At 35.2% G+C, this 21,423-nt stretch overlaps 1 protein-coding gene across 49 annotated transcripts in view; it reads left to right on the top strand.

The window, feature by feature from the left end:
* The window catches only part of PCM1 (pericentriolar material 1), an 85,781-nt gene that overhangs the window by 49,862 nt on the left and 14,496 nt on the right, over positions 1 to 21,423 (top strand). For 19 of the 49 annotated variants that reach the window (XM_070598242.1, XM_070598236.1, XM_070598241.1 and 16 more), the window contains 7 exons: positions 4,837 to 5,001; positions 7,270 to 7,326; positions 9,724 to 9,896; positions 10,230 to 10,361; positions 14,703 to 14,823; positions 16,366 to 16,521; positions 16,772 to 16,908. In XM_070598242.1, coding sequence (XP_070454343.1) covers positions 4,837 to 5,001; positions 7,270 to 7,326; positions 9,724 to 9,896; positions 10,230 to 10,361; positions 14,703 to 14,823; positions 16,366 to 16,521; positions 16,772 to 16,908 — 941 coding nt within the window. The remainder of the gene's footprint in view (positions 1 to 4,836; positions 5,002 to 7,269; positions 7,327 to 9,723; positions 9,897 to 10,229; positions 10,362 to 14,702; positions 14,824 to 16,365; positions 16,522 to 16,771; positions 16,909 to 21,423) is intronic. The other 30 variants (XM_070598251.1, XM_070598250.1, XM_070598254.1 and 27 more) reach the window with 2 other exon arrangements.

The following is a 21,423-nucleotide window of genomic DNA, read 5'->3' on the forward strand; positions in this document are numbered from 1 at the left end:
TAGGAGAATATAGTCTAGGTCTTCCTCATTCTTTACTTGGAAAATTGTGTAGAACTGTTAATGTACTGACTTCTGGGGTTCTATCCCTCCCCGAATCTTTTCATTTCTTCCCTCCCTACTTCCTGTTGGCTCACTAATGAAGATTGAGATTAAGTGGATGTCAAGCATTAAGCAAGGCAAGAAGACCTGACATATGTGGCCAGTAAAGATTCAGAGAGCATCAGAGAGTTTGTTATTTACATAGGCAGAGAAAAGAAAAATTTCCGAAGGTGCCAGCTCCCCATGTCCCTTGTTCCATATTCCACAAGGGTGAGCCTGAAACAAAAAAGGACAGATGACAATTGTAACATGAGTGGTGGGACACCTGTTGCTGAGGCACCAGTGCTATGCTGCAGCTAAGCTACTTTATAGAATGGAGGTGTGCCCTCAGAGAGTGAGGCAGAAAGGTCTCATGTTTCATCAGAACCCGGAAGAGACGTGACAGCCTTCTAGGGCAGAGAGGGAGGCGAGTGAAGAGTGGCCACATAGCAGCTTCTCACAAGCCTCCCGTGTTCTCATGTTCTGGGTTCCAGGAGGATCACAAGGCCCTTTGCCAAGACTTAGATTCAGCTGTGGTTCAGTCTGTACCTATGTGGCCTATGTGGATATGTCCAAGGTCTCCAGGGTGCCATGGCTAACCTGTTTCTCTACAATGTAGAGACAACTAGAAGTACTGTTTCTTCTAGATACGTCAGTCACCCATGCTGAGAAAAACAGAATGGGGGTAAGGGAAGGAGTGGTGAAGTGGGATGTAGGCGATAAACCCCTCAAAATAATGAACATTATGTATTGTTATTCTTGTTATACTAGCTGGCCTAGCATTGTTATTCCAAAGTGTTATTACCTTCGTTAATTCTCCTACTCTCCCTGGAGAATTAATATTAAAGTGCCCAGGAGAGAGACAGTTCAATCACACAATTATACCTTAACTTTGGAAATCTAGCCCTTGATGTTTTAAATTTGGATTCATATAAAACTATAGTTTTTTCTCTTTTTATAGCATCTTAATAGTTATAGGTTCTCTTCACAGTTTCAGCTGTTTTGGAGGGTGACTATGTCTTTTTGAAGTGCCTACTGGGGCTCCCCAAAGAGAGTTTTGTGTATGCCACATAATGTATATTTTAATTTTGATTAGCATTCATTCAGCACTTTTCACATGATTCAGTAACAGTAGTCAAAATCTTAATTTCATTTATATGTGTTTTTGTTAAAATAACATACTTAAATTATTTTCATTAAGGGTTTGTTTGCTGTTAATTAAATGAGCAACAGTACTAGCAGTCATATCATTTTACATATTACTTTTGGCAATCATATCCTATATTGCTGAACCTGTTTTATGTGAAGATCAGAAGTAACCAAGAGGGATCTTTTTCCAGTAAGTTTTGTGCAGAGTGGATGCGAGTGGCCAGACTTTAGTCTGAGAGATCAATGAAGAAACCTGGAACCTACATATGAGAGGATGAAGTCCTAGCTTGAATGGTGGCCTTAGAAATAGGAAGGGAAGGTTGAATCCAGATAGAATATCACAGAGAATAAATTGACAGGATATTGGGAACTGATTTGTTATTAGCAGAGCAGCTGCTGTGATGTGAAGGATATGAGCAACAAGGTTTTAGGTTCTGGCTCTTTCAGAGATTGCCTGGGGTAAAGATCAGAGCTCTGCAGTTCTTGGAGAAAACTTGGTTGGAGGGGCTCCATGCAACCCCTCCTATTATTGGTACCTCCCTCCCTTCCAAGAATAGCAGACTTTTGCCCCTTCAAGATATTGATAGGCAGGGGTGTCATTGAACAGATAGGTGGCATCCTCCCTACCCTGAACCTGGGAGAGCGTTTGCCTTTGCAGCTGAGGAAACTGAGGAATAGAGAGGTTTCTTCTTATAGTATCAATGTGAGACTGACAACCTTCTAGCCAGAACAGTGCTTCCCTCTTGGAGTGAGACTTCCAAATACTGTCAGCATGCTGCCATTAAAGCTACCTAGCAGTTGGGTCCAGCTGTAAGGGTGAGTGAGAATTGTGACTAGGCCAATGAATTGAACAGTGCATGTAAAAGGGATCCAGCAGCCAGAGAGAGGACATAGAAGCAGAGCATTAGAACATGTGAAATCTAGTAAAAACGGATGTATTGACAAAAATACACGCTACAACAAAATAATGAGAGCACTTCAGCAAAATGAATTATAAATTCTTTAAAACTAGAAAAAATGACTTTCACATTTAATAGTTAGATTATTTGAAAAAGAGGATGAATGCTGTTAAGTCTCGAATTATTGGCCTAGAAAATTGAGGGGAAGAATTATGTCATTAACACAGCAAAAAGTACTAAGATATAAAATCAACAGGAAAATGATTAGAGGCTTAAGGACAAATCTTGGACATCTGATATAAAGGAGTTCTAAAGGAGAAACAAAAACATGGTGGAGAGGCAGTAATTAAATACATAATAAAGGAGAATCTTTAATGAAGAAAGACTTGAGACTGTAGATCAAAACAGCTAACTCTTGTCTAGTCAGGAGGGGAAAGTGCACACACACCCACCCCTATGTATATTCTGATAACATTGCTGAATTCAAAGGAAAAAGTAAAAATCTAAGCTTCCAGCCTGAAGGAACAAGTTATGTACAATGAGAAAGAGCCAGACTAACGTTAGACAATCCTACTTACAACACAAGAAGTAGATGAAAGTGAAATAACATCCTATACATGGACAAAAAAGGACTGCAACTCAAGAATCCTACACTCACGCAAGAGACCCTTCACCTGTCAGGGGGAAAACAAGATATTGGTGTATCCTGTCTGAGGAGAACTACAGAAACAACAAGAATCAGAATAGAGACCTTTATGGGGGACTGTGAAAGGAGAGGTGATAGTTCAGTGAAAACAGTAGATCATTCTCAGATATTAATAGAAATTCAAAAGTAAGCAAATTTAATCCACCGATATAAAAGTTATTAGGGGGCTGGCCCCGTGGCTGAGTGGTTAAAGTTCTCTGCGCTCTGCTCCTGGGGCCCAGATTGGGATCCCGGGCACAGACCTGCTCTACTCATCAGCCACACTGTGGAGGCGTCCCACGTACAAAACAGAGGAAGACTGGCACTGAGGTTAGCTCAGGGCTAATCTTCCTCACCAAAAAAATAGTTATTAGACAGTCGTCAGTAGGGTTTGTTACAGAAATATAATCATGATTCATTATCAGGAAGTCTGTCAACATAACTTATTATATCAACAAGGACAGAAGGACGTATAATCTGTCCTGAAAGGACTGAAGTCATATAATCAACAGCAGTAGATAAAGTTTGAAGTCATTCCTAATGAAAATTAAGTAAAATACACCTAAGAAGGCAGTGATTTAAAGTGAAGGTTGTTACCTAATGCCAATCTCAAACACCAGTGTAGATAAAAATACTCCAAAGATATCTCCATCAAAATTAGGAATTAAACAGGGATTCCCCTCTGTACCATCATCATTGTTTGGAAAGAATTATGACAAGAAATTAATTAATTTGAATAAATATTAGAAAAGGAGGGAAACAAATTTTATATTTTTTTCTAAGAGAACCCACAGAGACACTGAAGAATAGGTACTAAAGTGAACAAAGTAAACTGGTAAAGTAGCTGGTTATGAAATAAGTGTGCACATATTTTTCTTTATCATAGCAATAATACCCAGTAGAAATGGAAGTGGGGGGAAATCTCTTCTGATAAAGGTATCCAAAGCTATTGGGGAAAAAAAGTCTTTAGGAATAAATTTAACAAGGAAAGTACTAGATCTGTAAAAAACTGCAGAATATTTTTGAAGAACATGAAACAAGATTGAATAAATATGAAAACATAACCGTGTTGGTCTTAGATGAGAATGCACAAAATTATTAAATATCAGTTCTCCTCAAATTAATAAATACTTTTAATGTGATTCCATTTTGAATCCTCATGGATTATTTTCAAAATTGGGGAAAAAATTCTCCAAGCATATTTGGAAGGACAGATGTCCAAGAGCAGCCAAGAAAAGAAGCTAGGTAGGACTTGCCTTACCAAATGTTTAAACATATTGTAAAACTTCTGTGGCTAAAAGAATGAAAATGGCATTGGAATAGATAAGATAAACAAATAGAATGCCCAGAAATAAAACCTCTAAAATATGGAGATTTAATATATTGACCAAAGTTGCATTTTTAATTCAATGGGAAAAAAGTAGGTATAGCCAACTCTTGTGGAACAAAATAAAGTTGAATTCCTACCTTGTGCCGTATACCAACATAAATGTAAAAAATAAATAAATAACGGAACTTAGAAGGAAAATTTAGTAGACTATGTGTATAACCTGTGGGTAGGTAAGACCTTTTAAACCACATTATATTACACAATAGGTATAACAAGAAGGCAGATGTATTTGATTATTGAATACCCATTACTCTTCTCTCTATTATGGACATTTTATATAGATAGGATGTAATTCGTTCTAGTATTTCCTAATATTGAAAAATTGTTAACTTAGAGTCTAGTGGTGAATTTGGGTCATATAAGGTCTGCCATATAGTTTGAGTTGGGATGTACTCATTAAGATGAATATCAAAAGGACAATTAAGTGTTCGAATTTGTTACTGTTACCTCATGCTTCCAGAAGTTATTGCAAAGATATCTCCAAGACATATTACATCCTGATTTGTATTCTATTTATACCTAGCCTGCACAGCATTCTAAATTGAGTTACCTGTACTATTTCACTATGGAAATCAATTTCCCTTTCAGTTTAAGTTAGTTGCAACTGATAACAGTTGTCACTTTTTTTACTCAAGGGTATGAAAGTGCCAGTATGTCTAGCACATGTGAACCTTGCAAAAGTAGGAACAGACATTCAGCCCAGACTGAAGAGCCTGTTCAAGCAAAAGTATTCAGCAGAAAGAATCATGAGCAGCTGGATAAAATAATAAAATATAGTAGGTCTACAGAAATATCTTCAGGTATGTTCTTTTTTGGTTTGCTTTAATTTAAGGACTTCTTCATTTTAGATTTGAAAAGCTGTGTTAAAAGAAGTATTAAAATTGGTCTATCACACTTTTCTGTTGTGTCCAAGGTTTTATGGTAGAGATTACAGTACACACTGCTTGATATCAAGAAATGTAAATGAAATATTTTTTATTGTGACACATTTTGATAAAATTCTAAACAAACAAAAAAGTATAGCTGACTTTAATGTGGAACTCCTAATTTGAAATTCTGAAAGTTTTATCTGAATAAGAATTCAATGTAAAATCCTATCGTTCCCCTGCTTAAAACTTTGGCCTTCACCCTGCCGACGGGACAAAGTCCAAATGCCTGTATCTGGCCAGGAGAGATTTGGTTCCTTCCAGCCTCTCCAGACTCATTTCTCACCATCCTCTGCCTTGAACTTTACTCTTTCAGTGGCACTGAACTGAAGTTTTCCCATAGCTGTCACACCGTTTCTTTCCTCAGCAGTTGTCTTTTCTGCCTCAAGTCCTTTTTGCTCTTTGTAAGCCCATTTCTCTGTTGGACTCTTAAATAAAATCGTAATTCTGCAACTCTGAAATTGCATCCAGATCCAAGCTGAGATAGGTTTCCCTTTCTCCTTTTTGCTTCTGTTGTAGCCTGTGTAAACCTCTTTTGTTGCCATATCACATTATATAGTATTTACCTGTTTAAGTGTCTGTATCGCCTTTTTGAGTCCCTTGGCAGCAGATAATACCTTTGCATATTAGTATCTTAAATGTTAGCATGATACCTGACACATGGTAGGTACTCAGTAAGAGTTTATTGAATGAATGGAGTCCTATGTATTTGCCACCATTTTAGTTTAACTAAGTACTAGTACTTTCCTAATTTATAAGTACATCTCGAAGAAATATGGAGAAGGAGACAGTACATATGTGCTCTCAATTTTCAGTTATCACTAAGTCCCTTGGTGAAAGTGATACTAGCAGCTACTATTTGTATTATACTTTATTGTTTACAAAATAAACAAATTAAATTACTCATCTCATTTGACCCTCATAATCCTGTGAATTGGTTTTATTTCTGTTTTGCAGATGAGCAAACATGGTCGCAGGGGGTACCTGTTTTTTCCCAACACTTTTAAAGGGCCAGAAATATAACTGGTACAATTTTTCTGGAAAGCTTAAAAAGTCACACCCTTAACCCAGTGATTGTACTTGTAGGCATCTATCCTAAGGAAACTCAAGTGAAAAAAAAATATTGGGTTTAGTGTGAAAAAAAAATATTGGGTTTAGTGTTGTCTAAACAGTATGTCTCCAACTATGTTTAAACAAAAATCTGAATGAAAAAACTGAAACAAAATGCATCAAAATATTAATAGTGGTTTTATCATCTCTAAACTCTTCTATATTTTCTAAACTTTCATGAGTATTTATTACTTTTGTGATCAGAAAAGAAACATCACATTTATTTGTATTTTGACCTTGACTTTCTCAAGGTCATATTTCAAGGAAATGGTACAGCTGAAGTTTTAATCCTGGTCTCCTGTTAAGTCAAGGATCCTTTTGGCAAAAATATCAATTCTATTGTTTCGACCCCAGCGTTTTACCAAAATTTTATAATTTTCATCTTCTTTCACTAACTTTATCAAATAGTGATATCTTCAAAGAGTCCACACTTGGATGGAGCTTGGGGAAGGGCACTAAATTGAAAGACTTAATAAATAAGTGATAGTTGGTCATAGTACTTCAGACCTTACTACCATCACTTAGAAAAATACAATGATTGAATTTCAGTGAATTAAAGAATGTTTGAATAGTATAAATATACCTTTGTGTGTATTTACATAGTCACTTTTTCAAAAGACTTATTTTTAGTTTGAACCATTACTCTGAAATTCTTCATAGCATGTAATAGTAGTTTTTGTCATATGATGGAGTGTGGCGTATCTGACTGCTAGTGGATTATACAGTCTTCTCCCTCAGGAATTGTGGGAGGTTCACCTTGATATGTATGCTTCTAGGAGTGAATGGCAGAAGTTTATTATGGTAGTTGTCATCCCATTAATATAAGTTTATAGCAAATCTTGATATTTTCCCTAATGAGAATATTTTTAAATAGAGCATAAGCCATACCTTGTGGTGACATTTTAGTTGAGGCAAACAATTTTAAGGAAATTTGCTTATTTCTTTTTTTCATTCACTGATTCATATTATGGACCCTGTCTTTACTATTCATACACATTTTATGTTCATCCTTATGTCTGCCCTTTCCTACAGCACATGCTAGGAGAATACTACAGCAGTCTAACAGAAATGCATGCAATGAAGCGCCAGGTAACAATCTGCTTAGTTTTGGTGTCCACTTTTTGTTAATTTTTCCCATTGGTCCTAAAAATCCTTAGTTTTATTGCTCTTATTATTTTTTTAGATTTAGCTTAGTGTATATATGTTATTTGGCTTGTATAAGTGAAAGAATTCATACTGATAAAATTCATACTCATAAGATAATTCTTTACTTGATTGGTAAAATTGGCTGCTTTTCCGGTTTTCATTTTCTGTTAGTGTATATAACATAACCAACACATTCATATGGGTAATAGAAAACCTTTTTATAGTTTAGTGTTTTGTTTGAAGTTATTTATTTTGTATTTCTTAAATGCTTAAGAGCGCTAATATTTTTTTGGAAACAAAAATATAGTTATTTTTATTCCTAGCTCTGATTTATAGTGTTAAGTGTTGTACATGGCTTCTATTGTAGTTGCTTATTTTTCATTACTGGTCAACATCTATTTTAAAAAAACCAAACACACCATTAAACAAAAACAACTATGACATGCAAAGACCTTGATAAATAAAGATCAAGGAGAATTACAAAGATTCCAAGATGCTATTTTTGTCTTTAAACTATGCATTTTCATTAAATATGGTTCTGTGTGATTTAGAATTGTAAATATTCTTTAATGCCTCCTGCACTATACAGAAGTGAAAAATAAAAGCCTGTTTTGAACCAGTAGGAGAATCTAAAGAAGAAAAACAAGGACCTAGCACAAAGTTGAATATATCAGTGGTACTTCCTAAAGAAAAGAACTCTGAAAATGACAGGATGAAAACAAGATAGAATCAGAGAAACCAAATGAGAGCAGGATTTTTCTACCCTAAACTAATGCGTTTTAGTCCAGGAGGAGAAACTGGCAAAAACTTTCCACCTTTATTGCAGGCAGGAGGGTTGAAACATGTGTTTGGCATAATTCATTATTTGGGAATAATTTAATCTTTAATGGGATATAATTTAGAGAGAGAATTCTGTCACATACAGAAGTATGAAAGATGTCATTGAATTTACTTTGTTCTTATATCTTTGAAGTAATAAACATTTTCTAAATTAAACAGCGATGTTCAAACTACTATATAGTGTATAAATTGAAAGTTTGCGTATCAAATCATATCGTATCGGGATTTTTCCTATAGTTAGAGATTTCCTACAGAGATAATTTTGGCTCCTGCTTATAATAAATATCATTTTTGTGGTAATATATATCACATTTGAATGTTTTAAAACTACTAAGAGAACTTTAGTCTATCACTTTATTTTATACTCATACATGTCTGAGGCAAGATAGGAAAGTCGCATAGTTATTATTCTTATTATTTTATGTTTGTGGAAATTGAGACCTGAAGATGTTAACTTACTTATTAGCAAATTCGTGGAAAGTTTTTCACTAGACCCCATTGGTTTTGCATTTTCTTATCCCTCTCTTGCAAAAAGTGAATTAAATCTTTATGATCTTGGCATATTTATTTGAAAGCACAATATATTAAAACACTCAACATTTTGAATTCCCTTTCTTAGAAAGTTATCACCAATTTTCACGGAACTGGAATATTCAACTTCTTGTGGTTCTACTATTGCTGCAGAAAGTTTACAGAATTTGATAGTTAGAAGAGCCACTTGGAGATTTTGTTTCCTAGAGAACTCAAAATGGGAATACTTCCTAATTCCTACTCTTAAAAATAAGAATATGACTATATACCATTAAGGTTGATAATTCCGTGTTATCAATAAATACATATAGCAGAGTTGTTGGTAAATAGTAGTGGTGTCTAGATTCTATAAAACGCAAAACTTCAGCTGAGTCACTGCCTGCACCAACTTACCTTGAGTTCATCAGTAAGAAACTATAGTAAAATTGTCCTATTGTATCATAGTTACAAATTCAGTTTTTCATCAATAAAGCATGATAGCTGATATTTGAGAATTAGTAGTCCTAACTGGATAGACCTAAAACTAGTAGCTTTCATTGGCTGCATTCATTTTATTCTCAACGTTAAGAAAATAAATTTTGTTTTCTGTAACAAAGTTCATATTAGCAAAAAAAAATTATTTACACTTAGCTTATTTCATTCAAGTGCTGAAAAAATTCCACTGATTATTCTCGTGAAACGTATACAGTTTTTTGTTGAGAAATAAGTATGCTGTAAGTAATGCTAAGTAATGCTGTTCATGCATTTAAATATTTCTCTAATGTACAATATGTATCTTGATATTTTCAAGATTATTTTTATCTTGGTAATTTTAAAATTCTTTTTCTACCTTAAAAGCCCTAAAATAGAATTAAGTATGTTCTGATTTTTAAGTAATTTAAAGGTGAGAGTATAATAATACAGGTTAATCAGAAATTATCAGGAACATAGTTCATCAGCATTAACTTCCTGATCTTTTATATCTTCCAGAAACTGGGAGTGATTTTTCCATGTTCGAAGCTTTGCGGGATACAATTTATTCTGAAGTAGCTACATTAATTTCTCAAAACGAATCTCGTCCACATTTTCTTATTGAACTCTTCCATGAGCTTCAGCTACTTAACACAGACTACTTGAGACAGAGAGCTTTATATGCGTTGCAGGTATCTGGTACCTAACATTCTTTTTCCTGCCCTAGCTGTTCGCAATTATATCTGGTTGCTTTCTCAGACTGAAGTATGTTCTTGTTACGTATGTATTTTGATCTGTTTTCTATGTGCTTTCTTGCCATTTTATTTAAAACTTCTTGTATAGCTTAAGTAGCTTTTAGATAGTCTTTTTCTGAGAAAATTTCAGTGTTTTATCTTTGTTATTTTTTCCTCGCATTTAACCTGAGATGAGGAATATTGTATTTGTTCTTCTGTCTGCTTCTGCTTTTAAATTTGTGATTAAATGTATATGTTTTACATAAATAATTATCTTATTTCCTTGTTTAGGACATAGTATCCAGACATATTTCTGAGAACCATGAAAAAGAAGGGGAAAATGTAAAGTCAGTGAACTCTGGTACTTGGATCGCATCAAACTCAGAACTTACTCCCAGTGAAAGCCTTGCTACTACTGATGATGTAAGCTGATAATTTTTAGTGAAATGTAGACATAATTTCAGTATGCAGTAAACAAAAGTTAAATAGGTTGTTATAAATTGTGAGTATACCTAATATGTTTGGGTTTTAGCTTTTTTAAAAAGCTGGGTGTAATGCATTGCTTTATTTTCAGATGAGGTATAAAACTCACTCAAAATATGGCAGCAAACACCAAAAATTATGTATAAATGGTAGATTATAAGATCTAAAATAGCTGTATTTATATCTCCATTGCCCAGCATAGGAGTTGACTAATAACAGACATTCAGTAAAATTTGTTGTGTTCATTCAAGACATTCGGTAAACCAGACAGCAATCAGATCACAGTAAGAACCCTTAAATAAATAAGTACAAGACAGAATCAGGTCTTTGGGTTAGAAGAGAAGCCTAGACAAAAGAAAGTCATCCAGGAAAAAAATATAATTTAATGTATTCAAATGGATGAAGAAAATTTTGAATAAAGTAAAAAAGACTTGGAAATAGCAAAGAGTGGTGAAGAAAATGTTATGTTTTCAGTAAACTGTGTCCTCCAGATAGCACCTCCCTAGCACATAGGTGATTGAGTGACTGAACGGCAAATTCCTGGGATACTGAGGAGTGCTAGGTGTTTGGAAATCACCTATTTAAAGGTCCAGACCCTGATTCTGTTGTAGAAAATTATATGTGGTCCTGGGATAGCTAATGCATTCTTCTTTATGCCAACTCGAGCACCTGGATGTTCATGGATAAGAGTGCCATAATGGATTAGCAAATATCTGCTGTAGGTAGAGAGTTGGAAGCATATTACTGTTTTTGCCCATTGTTGATATGTTGAACATTATAATTTTTCTGAAAAGATAGTATTTTCTCAAAGATTATTTTGTCTCTGCTTCACATATATAGTCGTGCACCACATAACAATGTTTGGGTCAGCAATGGACCGCGTATACAATGGTGGTCCCATAAGATTAATACCATATAGCCTAGTGTGTAGTAGGCTATACATTCTAGGTTTGTGTTAAGTATGCTCTATGATGTTCACTCACTGACGGAATTGACTAATGACACGTTTCTTAGAACATATCCCCGATGTTAAGTGATACATGACTAGTAATTTCCTTAAAACTATTTAGGACTTTTTCTGAATTTTTGCTTTTTAACTTACACTCATGTTTAAAACAGTACTTCTGCAAGTCGTCTTTTACCCTTAAAACCTTTCTCCACCAGGCTTCAACTCTTATAGTACTGTGAATAGAAACCTGTGTCTAAAAACTACATGGTCTTAACTGACTTTACAATGTCAAATATCAATTGAGTAATTGCTGCTTGAGATTGTTAGAACTAATTGAAAATTGTGTACTCCTTTCTGTGCGAAATGAAAAGTAGTCCAGCTGTATACGTGAAAAATAGGAGGTATTAGGTTATATTAAAGTTTATTAGGCATTGAAATAACTTACTGAGAGAGCATGAAGCATGTCTGTTCTTAGAAATCTTTTTTACCTAATTTTGTATCCTTAATCCCAGTGATTCCCTTTTTATCCAAATTTCATATAAGGCAGCATTACTTCCAATTATTTTAAAAGATTTGAGCACATTGGTTTGCACCATCAATAGCAAATTTTGAAAATTTAGCTACAATTTATGATAAAGTTAACCTGACAAGGTTTTCAAGTTAAATAAAATTTAAAATATACTACTTAATAAGTAAGTGTCTTAGTCAGCTCAAGCTGATAGAACAAAATACTGTAGATGGATGGCTTAAACAACAGCCGTTTATTTCTCACAGTTCTGAAGGCTGGGAAGTCCAAGATCATGGTGCCAGCAGATTCAGTTCTTGGTGAGGGCCCTCTTCCTGGCTTGCAGACAGCAGCTTTCTTCCTGTATCCTCACATTGCAGTCAGAGGAGGCTCTGGTATCTCTTCCTCTTCTAAAAAGACACTAATGCTATCATGGGGGCTCCACTCTCATGACCTCATCTAAACTTCCCAAAGGCCCCAACCTCCTATTATCACATTAGGAATTAAGGCTTCAAGATAGGAATTGGGGGGGAACACAAACATTCAGTCCATAACTATAGGGACTTGACATCAATAACTGTACTTAGTATTACTTTTAAATAACTAAATCAGATCTTTAATTTTTCATCCAAAACATAAATTCAGCATTAATGTCACCATCTTCCCTTTATTAGTGCCATTTAATCAGCAAGAAGAGCACAATGTCCAGTGTTCATACCCATGGATCTAGAGCAATGCTGTCCAGTAGAACTTTCTACAGTGATGGAAGTGTTTTATGTCTGCATTGTCTATTACAGTAGCCATTAGCCACGTGTGGCTGTGGAGCACTTGAAATGTGGCTAGTGGGATTGAGGAACTAAATTTTAAATTTTATTTAGTTTAAATAGCCACATGGCTGCTGGTTACTATATTGGGCAGATAGAGTCTCATTCTCCATGCTTCTAGGTCAAGGACCTTTGAGCTCCTTTTATGGATATTTTACACACACATTTCAGAGTGTAAAAGAGTCCTTATGCCCAGGAAAGAGAGTCGTAAAAGTAGGCCTCTGGAAATTATATGTCAAGGACGATGAGGAATTGAGGTTTAGGGAGAGGAAGAAACACTTTTTGTCGTCTTCTCCAGGTGTTATAAAATGGCAAAAGCACATCTATCTTCAAGTCTTACTTGAAGGAGCAACAAAATGGTTTCATTTCCTAAAACGTGTTCCTTAATGCCTGAATCTCCTTTAATCAGGGACAAACCTTTCATTTCATAATCTAAGAGAAAACTTTAAAAGATCAATAGCTAGGAGAAAGAACACTATTGTGAAAATGAGTTTCAGTCAAAATATAAGTGAGACTCCTCCCCCGTCACACTATACAACACAAAAATTAATTTGAAACTACCGTGAGGTCCTGAAAAAGCTAAAACTACAAAACTTCTAAAAGAAAACAAGAAAATCTTCATGATTTTGACATAAGCAAAGATTTCTTAGGACATGGAAAGCACTAACTATAAAAGAAAAAATTGATAAGACTTCATAAAAATAAAATCATCTTGCTTTTCAAAAGATACATTAGGAGAAAATAATCTCGGTACGTATATCTGACAAATGACTATATAAAAGACAAATCTAGACTATTTTAAGACCTTTTACAACTCCATGGTAAGACTAACAACTCAGTAAAAAATGGGCAGGAGATTTGAACCATGTGCTTCATGAAAGAAGATAACTATATAATGGCCAGTGTGTAAATTAAAACCACATAAGATACTACCTCACACCCACTAGAAAGGCTGAAATTAAAAAGATTGACAGTAGGAAGCGTTCGTGTGAACATGGAGCAATTGGAACTCTCACACTGCTTGTGGGATTGTAAAATTGTACAACCACTTTGGAAAGCAGTTTGGCAGTTTCTTATAAACAAACTTGGCACGTGACCCAGCAATTTTTCTTTTAGGTATTCATCCAAGAGAGATGAAAACATATGTCCACAAAAATACTTGTACACTAATGTTCATAGCATCTTTTGTCATGATAGCCTCAAACTGGAACATCAACAGATAAATGGATAAACAAACTGTGCTATTTCCGTACAATGGAATACTATTCAGCCATTAAAAAATAATGAACTTCTGAAATACAACATGGATTAATTTCACAAAGATACTGAGTGAAAGAAGCCAGACACCAAAGAATATATACTGAATGGTTCCATTTATATGAAGTTCTGGAGCCAGCAAAATCAGTCTGCAGTGATAAAAATCATATGAGTGGGCTGTAGTGAAGATTGGCTGCACAGGGGTACGGAGGACCTTTCTGTGCTGATGGAAATAGTCTTTGTCTTTAGGGAAGGTGGTTATGTGGGTGGAGATAGTTTTGGAAACTCATCAAACTGTACACTTAATGGGTGAATTGTTGTATGTAAATTGTATTTCAATAAAATAGATTTAAAAAAATATGGATGATGCTGTCATGTTTTTCTTCTGATTTGAAACAACCAGATATCTTAGTAAGGTACTAGATGCTGTTAGGGTTTGGAGATAGGAGAGTTTCCCTGAGGGTGTAGAAATAATTTAAAATGTTAACTTTACCTAGTTAGAATTTAATCCATAGCTGGCTTTGTGTATTTTCATCTATATAATAAGTGTTCTGCAAAGTTACTTAATATTTTAATGTTTTCTGTGACTCTGTATTCAACCTTTTATAACTTAAGGTATATTGCAATTTTAAGTGTATAGTTTTATGCAGATACTGAGTTTCTATGTTATATTTTTAATATTAATCATGAAATTTTTAAAAGAAATATTAGTGATTTTTATTTGTTTTTTTAAAACTGTAACTTAGGAAACTTTTGAGAAGAACTTTGAGAGAGAGGCACATAAAATAAGTGAGCAAAATGATGCTGATAATGCTAGCGTCATGTCTGTATCTTCAAATTTTGAGCCTTTTGCAACAGATGATCTAGGTAAGCAGAATTTTTTATAATCTTAGAACATGACTTTAATACAGTCTTTGAATTGCATTGATGAGGAAACAAAAGTCTAGAAAATCAACGTGGTTGAAAAAACATGGGCTTAAAAGTCTATCCATCAGTCTAAATTCAAGAATATGCTGTTTCACTCTTTGACCTTGGGCAAATTATCTGACCTTTCTGACTCTGCATATACTATGGAAATGGGGATCTTAGTTACTTTGCTATGTTCGTGTGAAAAATATACGGAACTTCTAGCATGTATAATAGAAGTTCAAAAAATGGTAATTTCCTTTCCCTTAAGGGAAGAGTCATCCTTTAATGTCTTTCAGTAACTCAATGGGAAGAATTCAGAGGTAACCATGCCTCATCCAATCGTATTTTCAATTAGCAATGTTAACTTCATAATTTGAGGGAAGAGCTAAAATTTCTTAGCATAAATAATCTTTAGTGAGAAACCCAGGTAACTCTCTCAGGCATAGCACACTGCATTTTTTTCATCAGTAGTAAAACAAAAGAAGCTTTACAGGGTTGCATAACTCAAAAAGAAAAAAAAACCCGAGTCCTAAATTTGGAAAGGAGATTAGGGAAAAGAAAAAAGTGTAGGTAGCTGATTTCATTTTCCAGGCTGTAACCTATCAAAATACACCCGAGTATTCAGTCATTCAGACCTCCGGGGCACTTGGTTGATAGAGTAATCTAATGTCTCCGTATTCTCGTGTTCATAGGATGAGAACAAGATTTAGATGATTTCAAAGACATTTTTTCCAGTACAAAGAAAAGGGCCAAGGTTTGTCCTGTCCTTAGGTATCACCTTTTACCAAAGCAATAAGTTTTCCTTTTGCCTTATCCTGATTATCAAGGCCTCTAAGCCCTAGCTCCCTTCTGGGTAAATACCTACCAAGTCTGTACTGAGCTCATCCCATTATATAGAAAAATCACTCTGTGGCCCCCATTTTCCCCTCAGTTCTCTCCCTTTCTGAGTTACCAAGTGACTTTGAGTCCTACCTGTTTTGTTTAATTTACTGATTTTTTTCTCACAATCCTTCACCACTAGCTTTGTCTGAAGTGGACAAAGGATAATTGGGAAAGCTCATTCTTAGGCCTTTTCCTTACCTTAAGTGCTTCTGTTAGGTTGGATTATTTGCATCAGCATTTGCAGATTTGGAATTTATTTTTGTTGTCCTGTTTAAGTGAAGCAACATGATGTAGTGAAATAAATACGGACTTCAGAGTCTAAGAGACCTGAGTTCAAATCCCTGCTCCTACATTTAACTGGCTGTGAAACCTTGGGCAGGTTACTTAAGTTTCCTGAAAATGAGGGTACTTTCATCTACTGTATGGGGTTATTTTAAGGATTAAATAAATCACTGTGATAATGTATGCCAAGTACCCAGCTAGTACGGTATCTGGAACTTGTTAAAGCTAGTTTTTCTTCCCTACATTCAGATAGTATTTTTTTGTTGATAACTTTGGAGGAATACATGAAACAATTTGCTTTTGTAACTTCTAGAAATATTTCTGTTCCATATGCAGGTAACACTGTGATTCACCTAGATCAAGCATTAGCCAGAATGAGGGAATATGAGCGTATGAAGACTGAGGCTGAGAGTAACACGAATGTAAGATGCACCTGGATTATTGAAGATGAAGATGGTGCTGCTGCCACAACTACGACTAATAATTTAGAAGGTGTGTTCTTGAATTGATTAAAAGTAAAAATCATATTTCCGTATATAAAAAAAGCCCCACCTAAGGTATAAGAGTGGTTTTTTACTCACTTTCTTTTCATTATTAGGGGTGCTAAAACTACAGACAATTTCTTTATATTATTTTAGCATAAAATCATCAGAATTTAATATTCTTTAGAATTTTGCATAAATGCATTTGCATAATGTCATAGACTTCATTTTGCCAATGTATCATTTTCTTTTTAAAACAGAAACTCCTGTTATTGAAAATCATAGTTCACAACAACCTCTCAGTGAAGCTTCTACTGTCCCATGTCCTAGAATTGACACTCAGCAGCTTGACCGGCAAATTAAAGCAATTATGAAAGAAGTCATTCCTTTTTTGAAGGTAGGCAGAAATGTTTAAAAATAAATAAGCTTTATGTGTTTTGTTTTTTTAATTTGTACAAAAGACTCAATTTTATTAAATTCAGAAAATACAGGTAAACCAAAGAAAAAAGCACCATAATTTTGTTACCTAGAAATAGCCCCGTCAACATTTTGTGAGACTTTCTGTAATATTCTATACATGTATATGCGCATTCTGCTTTTTTCATATATTATGTCATAAACATCTTTCGCCATCACTATTTTTCTACTGCATATGTTTAAATGTTTACACAATATTCATTCATTATTCATTCAGAAATATTTGTAGAATGCCCACTTTATGCCAAGTTTTGTGGACATAGCAGTGAACACATCAGGGCCTTTGCTCTCGTGGAGCTTACATGCTGGAATGAGAATATGAGCCCCAAAATAAATATAAAACATATAAGTAAATGTGTTATCAGGTAGTGATGTGTGCCATGTGGAGAGTTAAGATATGCTAATATGATGGTATCTGTTTTAGACTAGATGGTCAGGGAAGGCTTCTGAAGAGGGAACATTTAAACACAGATGTGAATAAGGGACCAGCTTAAACCAAGATCATTCCAGACAGAGTGAAAGGTCTTCATGTGGGAACTAGCTTGGCATGTTGACGGAACTGGAGGAAGGACCTGTGTGCTTGTAGGAAATTTGTGTGAGATGAAGTTGGAGAGGGAAGCAGGGGCTAGTTATGTAGAACATTATAGGCCATGATTAGGAGTTAGGACTGTTTGAAGTTCAAAGGGAAACTCCTAGAAGGTTTTATGCAAAGTCTTGTTTGTGGAGAATTTATTCAGTAGTGCAATGGGTCAGTAGTGCAATGAGATCAGATGAGAAATGACAGTGGTTTAGACAAAGGTGTGGAAAAGTAGACAACTGGAATATATTTTGGAAATCAAGAGGTTCTATTAACGGTAGATAGGGTCACCTCGAGCATGGCACTAGGTAAAAGAAAGGGGCCTAGGACTCGTTCCCAGGACCAGGTGATCCAACATTTAGAGGCTGTGTGAAAGAGGAAGAGCCAGAGTTGACCAAGTAGACTGCTAGTAGTCAGCTATGTTGATTGTTACTGTGAAGGTTGAGTATCCATAGAATAGAATTTTCTATTAGTTATTTTGTCAGTTCCTATTGTTAAACATTTGTATTTATTCTGATTTCTTTTTCACTATTATAGACATACTTATATGATTTAGCTAAATTTAAATATGTATCCCGTTTTTATTTCCTTAGAAATAATTCTTAGACATAGAATTTCTAGCTCTAAGGATATGAGTATTTTTAAGGCTTTTGAGACATGCTAAATTGTCCCTCAGGAAAGTTAATCATTTATATTCCTACCAATAGTAAGAGTATGAGACTAATAAGCAGTACTTGAACAGGGCAGAGAAAGAAGTATGCACGCAAATAGAATATAAAGACAGAACCTTTTTCTGAGATGGCACTGTTTCACATTCTAATTTAAAGTGGAAATTCTAAAAATTAGAAATGACTGTTTTCATTCAGATATGGGGAACTACAGAATATGTTATCATTGGGCTCATTTCTTAAAATCTACTTGAACTTGTCAATGTGAAAGACATTGACAACACAAAGTTGTTTCCATACACTTGTATTTCTTCCCTCAGTGGAAGTAATTGCTGTCTTTGGAATATTTTGAGAGAAGAGAGATCTTTGAGAATGTAACTATAGAAACGCTTTCTATGAAGAGGCTTCATATCCAAGAGGAGAGAGAGGTTCACCTGTCTATGCCCAAATTATTCCATGTAAAAACTGAAAAACTTAGCCTTTTCCTGTGCAACTTGAACAGCTCCTAACTGGTCTTTCTGTCTCTGTTTGCTTCCTTTTCTAATCTTTCAACTCTCTTGCTAGCCTTGCTAGTACTTTTAAGGCCTTGGCACTTGCAGATACTTCTGCCTGGAATGCTCTTCCCTCACATACCTGCGTGTTTAATAAGGTTCCCTTGAACGTTTCAGGTCTTTATTCAAATGTTACCTTTTTTGTGAGCAGATCTCCTACTCCTTACCTGCTTTTCTTTATCTCTATAGTGCTTGTCACCTTCTAATTCAGTTAATATTTGCCTATTTGTTTTATCTGTCTCCCAGTTAAAATGTAAGCTCCATGAAGTCAGAGATGTGAATCTGTGTGGTCACTGTCTTATAGTACCTACATATAGTAGGCCCTCAGTAGACATGTATTGATTGAATTAATAAATGTATGGATCCTTCAAACCTCAGCTGTGGTTTTTCAAACTAATTAAATTTTTTGGCCTCTAAGAAGTATAGTTTGAAAACAACTGGCCCATAGGATCCAGATCACATTCAACATCGCTCATAAAACGTTTTACAGCCTGGTCCCAGCCTCTTGACTATTCTTTCCCACATACCTTTTTTCTTTCTTAAAGTTGATCAAAAAGATAGATTGCCCATGTTATTTCCTTTGCCTAGAATGCCCTTCCACCCTTTCTGTGTCAGTCTTATCCTTCAGGACCCATCCCAAATATTTTTGCATGTCTCAACAGGCAGAATTCCTCCTTCTCTCCACTGCTCCTGGGATACTTGGTACATGCCTTTATTATAACACTTATGAAAAAGTGTCATCATTATTGGCATGTGCCTCCTTACTTAGAATAATATGTTTTTAAATCTCTTAGTAGTTTCACCCAAGCAGGACTTCAGATAAAGGGAATTTGAGGAGATAAGACAAATACTTCAGTTTCACCAGTTATTCAATGAATTTATCTCCTGTTATTTGTGAAATATCTATTTGCCTCCCAAAAAAGAATACTTATATTCCTATAAATTATAAGAATATGTATATATTCTTTTTTTTTTAAGATTTTATTTTTCCTTTTTCTGCCCAAAGCCCCCTGGTACCATAGTTGTGTATTTTTAGTTGTGGGTCCTACCAGTTGTGGCATGTGGATGCTGCGTCACCATGGCCTGATGAGCAGTGCCATGTTCACGCCCAGGATTTGAACCGGCGAAACCCTGGGCCGCCAAAGCAGAGCATGCAAACCCAACCACTTGGCCATGGGGCTGGCCCCTATGTATGTATTCTTATAGATAGGTAGATATTTATTTAAGAGTTTGAAACCATTCCCTCAAGGGAGTTGATTTAAGCTATATAAGTTATTGCTTGCTTCCATCTTAGGCATAGATAATTACAAAATTTAGCTTTTTTCCTTTGCGTTTTTTTTATCATGAGTAATGCAGTAATTACTTTTAAACATGTCTTTTTTGGTTAAATTAGGTATATTGGTAGTAATATCTATTTGATATGTAAGTTATTTTTTAAGGTTTGAAAAATCTAAATGATTTAGCTTTCTGCTTAGGGAAAGCAATTCGGAAATTTTGTTGCATTTACCATTTTGTGTCTGATTTAAGTGATATTCTTTCATAAGGATTCCCTTACTAAATTTAGCATTTCAAAAAGTTTCTGGAGCCAACAAAATGAGAATTAATGATCTGATTTTAACTATTTTATTATGTCTCATTTCACTTAAATCTTGACTTTTGGTAGGATTATAGAACTTCTTTGTTCATGTTGGCATTATACACAGTCATCTAAGCCAGACTTCTTGACCCTGTCTTACTCTCTGTCACCAGTGAGTCAAAATGAATTTTTCCTCTAAGAGCAGTCAGTTTTGCTCCCTTCTCTCCAATAGCATAACCTTACTTCGTGTCCTTATCTTTTGCCTAGACTTCCTGTCACAATAGGCAGGAAGTGAATGTTTATTAAGCCAACTCCTTAGCCTTCAAGAGACTCCACCACTGGATCTGGTGTACTTTCCAACTTCATTTCTCACCACTCTCCATCCAGGTACACTCACTTCAGATACTCAGCATTTCCCGTACCTGCCATTACTTTTTCACATATCAGCCCTTTGTACAAGTTGTCAGTATCGAAAATATAAAATACCTTCACTCTTTTCTGCCTGGCTGAATATCCTTTCTTCAGAGATACGTGGTGTTGCCTCTAATATGCTACCACAGCTTCTTATGTAGCACCAAGTGTGTGCTGCTTTAATGATATTTATTTATTCAGGAAGTAATGAACGTCTCCTGTGAGCTAGCCACTGTGCTAGGTGATGAATAAGAAGCAGTCCCTGTAGTTAAAAAGCATCATCTGCTGGCTGGTGCATAGCTTGTAGTGACTGACTATTTCTGTATCTGACTCCTCTACTGGATTGAGATCCCTTGAAGACAGGGGACTAGTGTCTTTTTTTTTTTTTTAAGTGCCTGCCTTGACACCTGACTTTATAAAAAATGAGCTTAAATCCTTGGATTTAAGGGAACTTAGACATCATCTAGTTTGGCCATCTCATTTTACACATTTGTATAGAGGAAAAAAAATGCAAAATGCAAACTTACCCTGAGTAAAGGTTAGAGGATCTGCCCAAATGAATTTAGTGGCAGGAGAAGGGATTAGAACCTTGAGGTTACTTGATAGGGATGTTTTATGGGCTCATCTCAGAAAGTTGACCATGAATTGGATT

The sequence above is a fragment of the Equus przewalskii genome, chromosome 28, assembly GCF_037783145.1.
Source record: "Equus przewalskii isolate Varuska chromosome 28, EquPr2, whole genome shotgun sequence".
In the NCBI taxonomy this organism is placed as follows: Eukaryota; Metazoa; Chordata; class Mammalia; order Perissodactyla; family Equidae; genus Equus; species Equus przewalskii.